Source organism: Marmota flaviventris, chromosome 1, assembly GCF_047511675.1.
Source record: "Marmota flaviventris isolate mMarFla1 chromosome 1, mMarFla1.hap1, whole genome shotgun sequence".
In the NCBI taxonomy this organism is placed as follows: Eukaryota; Metazoa; Chordata; class Mammalia; order Rodentia; family Sciuridae; genus Marmota; species Marmota flaviventris.
Window position 1 is genome coordinate 148,531,505 of NC_092498.1, and position 13,094 is coordinate 148,544,598.

A 13,094-nucleotide genomic window follows, 5' to 3' on the forward strand; every position below is an offset into this window, starting at 1 on the left:
TTCAGATTTGGGATCATTTTGGATTTGGGATTTTGGGATTAGGGATGGTCAACTTCTACAAGAACAGAAATTTTTTTCTTTGCTGTCCCCCAAATAAATTTTGTCCCCTTGGTTGAGGGAGCATTACCCCAGCCTCCGGTTGGGAAGGACAGGTGTCCCCTGTGGTCTCAGATCAGGACAGGTGGACTTTTCTCCCATTCATCTTGCCTTTCATTGCAATGGGGTCAGCATGTCCCCAGGTGACATCTAAGAGCTTCCTGAGCCCAGGGACAGTGCTTTCCCTCACTCACGCATTCAGGAGAAGCTCAGCACGCAGTATTAATAAGTATTAATAATTATTTTCATTATCGTCCCTCCAAGAGGCCTGAGATACTTCTTCCTAATCCCAGCGACACTGGTAGACTATGAGACTCACACAGGCACTTCGTCTCTCGGTGGGATATGTACTTCAGACATTTAAAAGGCTGGGCTTTTTTTTCTGTCATCTTACAGGTGCCATCAGCCCCACACACCATATAGGAGAGGCTGGACATCTCTTGTTTGGGGTTTGGATTTTTTTCAGACTGGAAGATTTCCATAGATAAATGGGGTATCCTGGGCTCGGACCCAGGTCTCAACACAGAATTCATTTCTGTTTTGTTTACACCGGGGACTCAGAGGCTGAAGGTAATTTCATTCCATATTTTTAGTGCACCTGCCTGTTGACCGTCACTTGTCCCGAGTCAGGTGTAGAATGTTGCACTTGGGGTTTCAGGTGGGTACCTCAAAAAGTTTTGAATGTTGAAGCATTTTCAATTTCAGGTTTTGCACTGAGGACATTGGCTGTATACTAGCTAGCCTGCCCCACACTGCCACCCCAGCTCTCAGACGTACCTTGTGGGGGTCTTCGGGGTCCACCCAAGCCACCTGGAACATGTGTTTGATCTCTTCAGCCAAACCGATGCGGGCCCCGCTGTTGGCGGCCAGATAGATCTTGGGGATGCCCTTGGCCCGGGCCATCTCGGACGCCCTCAGGTAGAGAAGATCCTCCCCCAGGCCAAAGGACCCGATGCGGAAGGTGATGTCGTTGCTGATGACGATCACATCCCGGCCTTCTGGATACTCCTGGGTCTTGAACCTCATTTTGAAGGCCACCATGCCCACCTGCAAGGGACACCGGTGCATAAAGAAAGCAGTTTATTTCTTCCTAGAAAACGTCTTGGAAAGGCTGACACAGGCGGGTAGCAGGCTCTGCCAACGCCCACCTCGTTTCCACCTGGCAGCCGGTTCATCTCCACCAGCTGGCCCTGAGAGTCCAGCACTAATTCCGTGTAGGTCAGGATGTCTTTAGGGTACTTCTCCGGGGAACCCCACAGTTTAAAAAGAGCCTGGGAGAGGGGAGAAAAGAGGAAAAACATCATCGGTAGAGAGGTACTGCCCTTCCCGGTTGTCACAAAAGAAGGGTGAATTTCCTAGTTCTTTCTCCTTTTTAATCATAAAACATTTAAAGCATACCAGGAGAAAATAAAAAGCATGCAGAATAATAAACACCTGGTCCCTATCCAATGGCTTAAATCTTTTCATATTTGCTTAAGATTTTCGGGGGGTGGGTGGGGGCAGGGCCTTGTTATGTTGCCCAGGCTGGTCTTGAACTTCTGGATTTGAAAGATCCTCCTGCCTCAGCCTCCTGAGAAGCTGGGAACACAAGTGCACACGCTTGTGCCCAGCTCTGCTTAAGATTTTTTTAAAGAAAGAAGATAAGAGTCCCTGGTACATCCCTCCCCCACCTTCCCTCTTCCTTCTTCCAAATCCCTGCAAATCATTATCTTGAATTTAGTGTCTACCCGCCAGCCCTGGGTACGCTTTTAATTTTGCTTTATCATACATGCATACATGTATGATGTGAAGACACATCATATTATTTCGTGTGACAAACTTGACATAAATGGTATCTCACGAAAACACATCTTTCTGCAACTGACTTATTTTACTCTCCATTACACCTGAGAGATTTATAATATTGGTACATTTAGCTCTCGTTTATTTCACAATCCCTCTGTCCCAGTTTTCTGTAAGGGGAATATAGCACTATTTATTTATAACCCTGCTGAGGTTGTCCCCAGGTATCCAGCACTCTGTGTTATTAATAGTGCTATGGTGAATTCTCAGAGCCTCTTCTTACAGGTGAGAGTTTCTCCAGGTGTACGTATATGTCCATACACAGGTAACACACACACACACACACACACACACACCCCTAGGAACTTCTGGGCCTCAGGCATGTGAAGCTTTCACTTTACTTGAGCCTACTGTATACCTCCCTGAGTTTTTGAACCCCTGCAGAAGCTCAGCAAGACTGGATAAGAGCTCCTCTATGCCACATCATCTCCAACGTCTGGTTTTGTTAACTGTTTAAACGTTTACCCACCTGCTGGCTATGAAACCCTACGGGTGTCCCACCTGCGTCTCACCCACTCTTAGTGAGAGATGTGCCTTTGAGCATCTGCTGACTACAAGTTTCTTTTTCTCAAGATTCCTGTGGATAACCCTTGCCCCTATTTAATTTTTTTTTTTTTTTAGTTATAGATGGACACAACACTTTATTTTTTTTTACTTATTTTTTTATGTGGTGCTGAGGATGGAACCCAGCGCCTCACACATACATGGCGAGCGCTCTACCACTGAGTCACATCCCCAGCCCTTTTTCATATTTATTTAGGTCTTATTTATTTAGACAGGGTCTCTAAATAACAAGACAGGGGTCTCGTTAAGTTGCTGAGGCCGGCTTTGTACCCACCATCCTCCTGCCTCAGCCTCCCAAGCCAATGGGATCATAGGCGTGTGCCATCTCACCCGGCAAGTTTTAATTTTAAGTTTTAATGTGATTCAATTTATGGGTCTTTTTCTGTGTAGTTTATGCTACACACAAACTGATTTCATGTGGCTTTAATCTTCTTGAAATTTATGTTTGTTTATCAAATTTGCTTTTTCCCGTTAGGTAGCTAGAGCTCGCCCCCTGGCCATGCGCAATACCACCCCTGTGTCCCGTGAATTAGGAGTGGGTCTGGGTTCTGTCCCACTGGTCCATCAGCTCAGCTCCAGCCCAGGGCACCACATCATCCTAATTACTGCAGCTTCAAAATAAGTCACGACATCTGCCAAGGTAAGTGCGCCTGACTTTGTTCTTTTTCAAAACTGCTTTTGCTATTCACAAGCTTTTGTTTTTCTATAAATACTTGAGGCTCAGCTTCTCAAACTTCACTAGAAAACTCTGGAAGTATACTGAGTTTATTAATTTGGAAGGAACTAACATCTTCACAATATTAAAGCTCCCTAGCATTTATGAGCATGGTATATCTCTCCATTTATTTAGGTTTAAAGTATCTCAATGAAGTTTTAAAATATACTTCATAAAGAAAAATTTCTCTTCTATGCTTTTTGCTTGATTTAGTCCTGAGTTAACTTAGAGTTAGTTCATTTTTTTAATTATTAGTGGTACGAGGGATTGAACCCAGGAGTGCTTAACCACTAAGCCACATCCCCAGCCCTTTTTAATATTTTATTAATAGGCAGGGTCTCATTAAGTTGCTGAGGCTGGCTTTGAACTCACAATCCTTCTGCCTCAGCCTCCTGAGCCACTGGGATTATCTGAGTAAGCCACCAGGCCCAGCTAAGTCACTTGATCGTGAATGGTATTTGTTTCCCAAGTTCACTGCATACTCACTGCTGGTCTATAGGAAGGCAGTTGACTTCCTGTATATTGGTCTTGCAATCTTGCTGTATATTCTCTAATTGGTTCTATCAATTCTTTTGGATTTCCTATAGACATTTATATCTTCTGCAAAACCCACCATTTTGCTTTTCTCTTCCCAGTCTTAAATACCTTTTATTTCTTTTTTCTGATTATTTCACTGGCCAGGAACTTAGGTTAAAAAAAAAAAAAAGTGGAACAGAAGGGGTGACAATGGCTATTTTTTGTCCTGGATCTTTCTTTAGAGAGAATGCTGACATTTCACCATTATGTGCTATTACTTTTAGATTGATAGCTTTTACCAAGATAAACAAATTTTCTTCTAGTTTATTAAAACTTTTCATCATAATAGATGTTTTTCAAATCCTTATTTTTGTACCTATTGAGAAATTTTAAGTTTTTTTCTTAACCTAGTAATAAGATACATTGCATGAAGAGAGTTCCTGATATCAAATCACAAGACAAAGCCAACTGACCTAAACTTCTTTTCAAACTTTTTTAGTTGTAGATAGACAGGATACTTTTATTTATTTATTAATTTATTTATATGTAGTGCTGAGGATCAAACCTAATGCTAGGCAAGTGCTCTGCCACTGAGCCCCATCCCCAGGCCTATTTTGTATTTTACTTAGCCACAGGGTCTCACTGAGCGGCTTAGGCCTCACTTTTGTGGAGGCTGGGTTTGAACTCACGATCCTCCTGCCTCGGCCTCCAGAGCTGCTGGGATGACAGGTGTGCACCACCGCACCCGGCCTTTCTTAGAGTTTTGATAGAAATTGTTTTAAAACTCTCTGAGCCAAATTTTAGTGGGTAGGTTTCATAAACGATTAATCTGACTGATTTGATGCTCATAATCTATTCAGATCCGATTTTCTGTTTCCTCCCTAGTCAGTTTTGGTAAGATGTGTTTTCCTTTCATCTAAGTTCAAATGCATGACATAGATTTCCTCATGGTGTAGTCAAGCTCCTTCCCCGTGGCCTCTGAGGTCACAGGCAAAAAGATACACTGGCATCCTTCAACAGGAAATTTCCCATTTATTAAGCACCTACTGGATATATGCATTCCTCCCACAACCTTGTAAAGTAGGTACTTTTCTTATCCTCATTTTACAGAGGAGGAACTGAGGTCCAGAGAGGTCAAGAAACTTGCCCAGGAAAAACAGGAAACCAAGGACCCATCTGGGATCCACCAGGCCTCAGTGGCTCTGAAGAGAAGCTCTGCCTTCTATTGTGATCCCCGGCCTGACACACAAGCCTCAGCAGGAACTGACCCTTGCTGCTAAGAGGAAGGTCCCTGACCTCAGATCCAAGTATGTCCCTCACAAGGCCACGGAGGGATAGGAAGACACTGACGTCACCCACGTCAGCACGCTCAGTCTTTTACAGGCTTTTCTTCATACAGAAAGGAACGGGAAAAAGTATTTGAAGGAAACACACTAAATTGTTATTTTGAGCATCATACATAATTTTTTTTCTCTTTTTTTTTTTTGAGTCAAGGTCTCGCTGTGTCCCCCAGGCTGGCCTTGAACTCCTGGGCGCCAGGGATTCTCCTGATTCAGCTTCCCTGGGGCTGAGACTCCAGGTGCACACCACCGAGCCCGGGGCCCAGAGCATGTTGTAAGAGTAGGACTAAACAATCCTCGGAGCTGGGGCTGGGGCTCAGGGGCTGAGCACTCACCTAGCACGGGTGAGGCACTGAGTGTGATCCTCAGCACCACATAAAATATAAATAAATAAAGTTATAAAAAATATATTAAAATAAAAAAAACCCTCAAGATCAGTGACCCCAACCTCTTCTTCCTCTATTTGGCTTTAGGGCCTGGAAAGTAGCAGTTGCTTCATAAATGAGCACAAAAAAAAAAAAAAAAAGAGGAAGAAACACATAAAAATGTTAAGCCATCTGTTACAGGGTGTGGAATGATGAGTTCCTTTTCTTCTTGATTTTTTTTTTTTTTTGCTAAAGTTTTTGCACTATATCATTTTATCATGGGGATAAAAATCAGCCTTATTTTTTGGGAAAAAAGAAACACTTGCAGTCACGAAGACCCTGTTCAGACGGGATCTCACAAGTACAGCCGAGTTGGGGGTGGGTCCCGTGGGGTCGGGGACAGGCCCCGGGGGACTTGCCTGCCTGAACAGCTCCGGGAAGTCGTACACGTAGGTGGTCCCCAGGGACTGTGCCTGGAAGCGCTTGGCCTGAAGCAGATCCTTGGTGACGTAGGGGGTGTTGATGAGCATCCCGTGGAGGTTCCCTTGTTTGTCCCCAAAAGAGTGGAACATGATCTGGATCAGGAAGAAAGGACAACAGTGAGGCAGAAGGGCCCCCAAGAGCCACCTCCTCTCGGGTACCTCCACCCAGCCTTCAGGGACAGCTCAGGGCAGGGGGCACAGCAGGTGTCACCAGAGGGACCTCCTGCTTGGGAGTGTTTTTGTTCTCCTCTTCACCAGGGGGGACAACCAGAACAGGAGGACACGGGGACAGCTCCGAACATGAGACTCCTGGTCCCAAACACGCAGGTCTGACACACCCAAACACAGGCCAAAGTGCTCACAAAAACTGCTGATTTGAACCAGATGTGCATTTTTTAAAAAATATATTTTAGTTGTAGGTGGACACACAATGTCTTTATTTCCTTTTTATGTGGTGCTGAGGGTGGAACCCAAGGCCTCACACATGCCAGGCAAGCACGCTACCACCGAGCCCCAGCCAGCCCTCAGAGCTGCATTTGGGGGATGGTACTGCGCCCATGTCAATCTCCTGGGTGGGTGACACACTCAGGGTTGGCAAAGGACATCACTGGGAAAGGTTTTGTGGTTCGTGTTCTGTATCATTTTAGCAACTTTTATTCTGTCCAGCCCTGGGGGTTCAACCAGGGACGCTCTACCACTGGGTATATCCCAGCCTTTCTGTTCTTTGAGATAGTTCTTTTTTTTTCATTTTGAGACTGCCAAGGCTGGCCTTGGCCTTGAACTTGGAATCCTCCTGCCTCAGGCTTCCGATTACAGGCTGGGATTACAGGTGTGCAGATTTTTTTTGCAACCTCTTGAGTCTGATTATTTCAAAATAAAAATATTCACATATACATATAATGGCAGTCAAAAGGATGTCTGATTCACTTTCCTGGAGCCTGTTTGATAGAATGATGGGGGGAAATGTCTGTCTGCCTAGGTGACCTGGTGTACAGGCCGCATCATAACCAAAAAGAGCCTCCGCATCTCATCCGGAGGAGGGCTGCGGGGTGACTGGGCTTTGGAGATCTGGGATCCTGCCCAGGAGGCATCACTGGGAACCGCCCGTCATCCCAACCTGGAGCTATTCACTCATGGAACATCACAGAGCTGCCACAGTCCGCAAGGCCAGCCAGAGGGCCCCTAGGGGTCATTTTAACCTGCCTTGGTCCCCAGCAGCCTGCCTCGGCTTCGACTTGGACCCCCGTGGTCCGCCCCCTGGGCCTTACGTTTCCGGATCTGAGGTCAGTCACTTCCTTGTAGAGGCTGATGTCCAGGTAGTAGCCCGACTCGTTGGTGATGAACAGGCGGATGGGAACGGCGCTGCCCGAGGTGGTCTGGCGGATGTTGATCTTGACCTCGGCCTGCAGCACGCGGAGCTTCCACAGCCGGCTGCCGTAGCGCATGACCATGGAGCGCACCGACTCCTCGATCTGCCCCGAAGCAGAGCAAGCCCTTTCAGAGGCCATTCCACGCACACGCTTGCAATGGCACCAGTGGCAGTGGGCAGGGAGACACTGACCACCTGGGACCCGGAACCACCCGGCAAAATATGAGCCATTAGCAACCCAGGGCGCCCTGCTGAGTACTGAGAACCCAGGTTCTCACGTCCTCCTCTGTGCACACAGCAAGGAACCTGTGTGTATGTGTGTGTGTGTGTGTGTGTGTGTGTGTGTGCGCGCAATGCTGGGGACGAAGCCCAGGGCCTCACGCACGCTAGGCAAGTGCTCCAACACCAACCACCCCCGCTACAGGCAGGAATCTTTATCCCCCACTGACGGGTGGAGGAGACAGAGGCTGACAGGTGACAGCACTGGCGCTCCCACATGGTCCCATCTTCCTGTGCCTCTCAAGGCTTTGCAGTTTTCTCCTGGAAATACGAGGACCAGTGGGGTCAGGGGTCTGGTGGCCCCTCTGCGCCCCACAGGTGCGCTGGGATCCTTCTCATCCCAGGGTCCCCACCGTAACAGTGAACCGAACAGCTCAGCCAGACTTTGGGTGTTCATGGTCCCCACACTCCACCCCATCCCCTGCAGATCCTGAAACCCGGGAAATTCTTGCAAATTCTACTGTGCAAGGTGTGCCTGGCATGCATGTCACCCTCACGGCCAAGGCGGCTTCACGGGGTGTGGCTAAGCTGCACCAGCAGGGACCACGGAAGGCTGGCTCTCCTGGGGTGACGGAGGCTCGGGCAGGGACATCATCCAGGGCCTCGGGTCTCAAGGGCCAGGAGACAGAGCCCCAGAGCCACATGATGGGAGGAGCCCAGTGAGAAGGACCCGCGGTGAGAGCCCCAGGGCGTGACCTTGGAGGGGTCCATGATGACGGTGGGCACGAAGTTGAGGAAGATGTGGTTGCAGTCGGTGCGCACGCTGGTGTTGTTGAAGGCCACCTCCAGCTCGTCCATGGCCTCGAGGAGCAGCCGCTCGCCCTCGTTCTGCAGGTACTCAAAAGAGGCTTCCTGGAGAGGGCGAGGGACAGCGGCTCAGGACACAGCCTCGGGCCGGAAATTCACCCTCGGAGAGGAAATGCTCCCCTCCTCCAAGAGCCCCGCGGAGCCCTGTCCCCTCGCCCGGGCTGCATGGCACATCCGCCAGGCTTCAGCTTGCTGTATCTGATGCGGGGACATCAGGGCAGGGTGACTGGCCCTCCCAGGGCTGCCATTCCTAGAGATGGCCCACGACTGTCCAGGGAGTGGGATTTTTACATGTAAATTGACCCAGAGCCCAAATCCAAACATGGCCTTCACTAGCTCACAGCCCAGGCCCCGTCCACCTGCCCCCCTCACCGCTGGGGCCAGGACAACTAGGGGCAGCCCTGTGCCCCACCCGCTGGGACCAGCCAACCTGCGCCTCCCTGTTCCTTCCTTCCTTCCTTCAAAACCCACACACACACACAAAGTTTTCTGCCCACTTTTTCTCTTCACTCCTTCAACCACCTGACCAAGGTCAGTGCTTGCCCACGTACCCCCCATGGTGGGCCAAGGCCCTTCTTAGGATGGTGAGACACTAGCTCTCCAATGACAGTCACGTCCTGACCCCCTAGCCTCACCATTCCTGAACAATGATAAAGTCCAGACATCTCTTCGACTGAAGGAGCAAAAACCTGAGATTAACTCAATAACTGTCAAGAAGGAACTGGATTTTAAAACAGATACCATAGCCAGGCGCGGTGGCGCACACCTGTCATCCCAGTGGCCTGGGAGGCTGAGGCAGGAGGATGGCGAGTTCAAAGCCAGCCTCAGCAATGGCAAGGCGCTAAGCAACTCAGTGAGACCCTGTCTCTAAATAAAATACAAAATAGGGCTGGGGATGGGGCTCAGTGGTCAAGTGCCCCTGAGTTCAATCCCTGGTACCAAAAAAACATACTGTACACACACACACACACACACACACACACACACACACTCACTCTGGTCCATGCAAGGCTGTCGCACACACCATGGATCAATCTTCATTATCAAGGGAGAAGGTCTGTAAGTAACTGTCCATAGAAAAGGTGACAGTTCCCAGATGATCTTGCACCCTGAGCTCTATCTGCAACACTGGAGCCCTGACTTTGGGTGGAATCAGGTTTGGGAAGAGTCATGCATAGGGCCAGCCCCTCATGGCAGAATTCTGGGTCCTGTCACTTGATCTTTAAGAAATAGTGTTCAGGATTGGTTGAGATTTTTACAGTATGATCGTGGGTTATTTTTCGAAAAGCAAGAAATAATTGAAAAATGATCACTCAACCAGCAAATATAAGAAGTTCCCTGAATGAACCAGTCTCGTTCTGTCTCTTCAACTTTCATCTCACACAGAGAGAATCCCACCATCAACACAGTGACCCAAGAGCCCCCGCTGGGACAAAATAGGCCACCTGCTGTCCACCTCCTGCCACAGCTGTGTCACATGGGCAGAGCCGCGTGCACCCAGCATGTCCTCAAGTCCCCAGCGTGCAGCTCAGAGGAGGAACTTGGGAAAGGAAGGCCAGGGCCTGAGGGACCAGAGGAGGCAGAAACGCCTGCGCCCCTTACCTTGGTGATCAGGTCCGAGTGCCTGATGATGGCGCGGATGAAGAACCTGTGGTCCGTCACTTCCGCCCCCTCCTTCACCTTGGCAGCGCCCAGGTACAGGTGCATCTTGTGGTTGGCACAGGGCACCGCCGTCAGGTCAAAGTTACGCATGCGGCTGAGCTCCAGCTGGAAGGCCAGCGCGGGCTCCAGGTGGCGGTAAATGCGATCTTCTGCAAACTGTAGCCGCCAGAGAAAGGGCGGATGAGACAGACAGACACACACACACACACACACACACACAATACAGAGTCCAACATCGCAACTCCATGCCCTGTGGTCCAGGCCCTCTCCTGCAGACCACGGTGCTCAGGGATGTGGCATTCATTGTGTCCCCTAATTGTGAACGGTCCCCAAGGCTCCTGAGATTTGGGGTTTTGCACAAAGTGTTGTAAGACTGGGGTGCTGGGAGCGCTCTTGGCTCCTGGGGGAGCCGACTGGTCCCCAGCACCTGCCAGCATGAGGAGGCCGCTCTCATGGCACACAGTACTCAAGATGTCACTGACCCAGGTTTCTTGGTGGGAATTGATCCCCAAAAGGAAGCAACTGACAGGGCTGGAGATGGAACAAGAGGAAAAATGAAGAACCTAAAAAAAAGCTGCGCTTTGGATAAATCACAATGCAAAATGCTGAGCGTGGCAGGGTCCTGAACTGGTGCTGGGGACAAGCCCACCTGCTCGACTAGGGAGCAAGAAACACCCAAGGGCCAGACGCAGCCTGTTCGGGCTGATGAACCACACAGCTCCCGGCTCACCCCTCAACTCTGCCGCCTCTGCCTGAAGGCCACGGAGACACTAGGTGATCGAATGCCTGTGTGGCTGCTGCGTTCCAATAAAACTTTATTTATACAACAGGCAGCTGGTATGCAAGTCATACTTTGCCGACCACTGGTCAGGAAGAAGATGAGGAAAGGAGGCTGGAGAACTGTCTTACTGAGGATCCCCCGAACACGACAACTCAGAGGAGGTGGAAAGAGGAGGAGCCCGAGGGTCTGAGCTCCCTGCAGGAAACATGGGGTTCTCATGGGAAATATAACTCCCCCCAAAAACTGGAGTATACACAGCAGTTGCCATGTTCTAGAAAACGAGCAGGCCTCGAGGACTGGGGACAGTCCTCTTCAATATCAAAGAAGCCAGTGGCGGGAGCACACACTTCGCTGCTTTGGTTCATACCTCATCTCTTGCTCTGAACGTGAAAAACTTGGGAAATTCTTTCTGCAAAAAGAAACCCACAGAAAAGACGATTAGATCAAACAAGACTCCATGAACTATCCTCTCTATTTATTTTGTGATCATTAACAATGAACCATTTTGCTTTCAGAATGAATCGTTTGAAAAGTGTTTTCTAATAACGGGTCGCTTCTACCCTCACCTACAAAATATGGACCAAAATAAACTCCGAGATTCAGAGAATGGAAAAGACTAGCGCAAAAGACCTGACAGCTTTGACTGACCTCTTGGGCGATCAGGAATGTGATTCTTCGGAGTCCATAATCCACAAGGATATTTTTCTGCATTAAAAACCAGAGACATGATGGAATATTACGTAGCCATAAAAAGGACTGGCGGGCTGATACGTGTTACCATGTGGCTGAACCCTGTGAGTGTGCGCAGTGGAAGAAGTCAGGCACGAAAGACCCCCTAGTTCCATGTGAATGGAAAATCCAGAGTGAAAACATCTGCAGACACAGAAAGTAGATCAGCGGTTGCCTGAGGCTGTGATGTGCAAGAGGGCTTGGGTTGGGAGGTGATGGGAGTGACTTAATATAGGGGTTGTGATTTTTTTGGTACCAGGGACTGAACCCAGGGGCACTTAACCACTGAGCCCCATCCCCAGCCCTATTTTGAATTTTATTTAGAGACAGGGACTCACTGAGTTGCTTAGCGCCTCACCATTACTGACGCTGGTTTTGAATCCGCGATCCTCCTGCCTCAGCCTCTGAGCTGCTGGGATTACAGGTGTGTGCTACCACACCTGGCTGGTATGTGGCTTTGTTTTCTAGGAGGTGGCGGGAATGAAACTATTCTTCAATGAACCATGATCGTGGTTGTGCAACCCTGGGAACTCGTTACAAAGCACTGAACTGTACACTTTTGATGGGTGAACTGTGCACTGTGGAATTATATCTCAATAAAGGTGTTACAGGAAGAGACAGGCCAACGTCATGCCTCCTGTGAATACGTAGAATTTGCACTGGTCAATGACACCTCAACCAAGCTGGAGAAGGACAAGCCGGGCGAGAATGCCCAACACAGGAGAGCCCAGCCTGCTCTCATCAACAGAAAACGCAGGAACAGAGGAACTAACTGACAGTATCAGAGGTCAGAACACAGCCAGTAGTCTCCAGGGACAGTGGTGAAGGGGAGCGGACACGGGACAGATTCCAGGAGCCGAGAGGGCCCATTTGTGATCTGAACACGAATCCCACTGTGAAAACACATCAAGCCATGGGCGTCTGTGACTTTTCGCTTTCTTATTAGACTCCAACGACAAAAATAATTATACGAGAAAGTGCAAAGGCGTTCCCTATTGCTCCTTCAATAAAATAAATGCTGCGATATAAAGTTCTGTGGGGAAGCAAGGCGCAACGGGCGCACACCTGTCATCCCAGGGACTCAGGAGGCTGAAGCAGGAGGATGGCGAGTTCAAAGTCAGCCTCAGCAAAAGCGAGGCCCTAAGCAACTCAGTGAGACCCTGTCTCTAAATAAAATACCAAATAGGGCTGGGAATGGGGCTCAGTGGCCGAGTGCCCCTGAGTTCAATTCCTGGTACCCAAAAAACAAAAAATAAATAAAATAAAAGTTTTGTGGGGAGAGGCAAGAAAACAAGGCTATTGCTTAATTTATCGACCTGGTAAAGAAAATTATTAGGGGAAATGGACGGCGCTGGCCTGTTTCAGAAAGAGATAAACTCACATACAAATGGACACGGGAGGAAAGCAGGCTGGAGAGAGGACAGACAGACTGCACAAGGAAGACTCAGCCTGTTCACTGGTCCTTGACCACGGCCGGGTGTGTGTGCTTACTTATGTGCACATGGGAGTCGGTGTGCAAACACGCACACACACACAGGCTGAATGTA

The 13,094-nt window shown here is 49.0% G+C and overlaps 1 protein-coding gene across 7 annotated transcripts in view; it reads right to left on the reverse strand.

Moving 5' to 3' along the window:
* Positions 1 to 13,094, reverse strand: part of Acacb (acetyl-CoA carboxylase beta) — a 113,960-nt gene that overhangs the window by 18,193 nt on the left and 82,673 nt on the right. For all 7 annotated transcript variants that reach the window (XM_071617231.1, XM_071617226.1, XM_027923243.2 and 4 more), the window contains 8 exons: positions 11,467 to 11,523; positions 11,186 to 11,227; positions 9,978 to 10,193; positions 8,265 to 8,420; positions 7,189 to 7,392; positions 5,858 to 6,013; positions 1,245 to 1,367; positions 874 to 1,143 (listed from right to left, as the gene is read on the reverse strand). In XM_071617231.1, the coding sequence (XP_071473332.1) occupies positions 874 to 1,143; positions 1,245 to 1,367; positions 5,858 to 6,013; positions 7,189 to 7,392; positions 8,265 to 8,420; positions 9,978 to 10,193; positions 11,186 to 11,227; positions 11,467 to 11,523 (1,224 nt within the window). The remainder of the gene's footprint in view (positions 1 to 873; positions 1,144 to 1,244; positions 1,368 to 5,857; positions 6,014 to 7,188; positions 7,393 to 8,264; positions 8,421 to 9,977; positions 10,194 to 11,185; positions 11,228 to 11,466; positions 11,524 to 13,094) is intronic.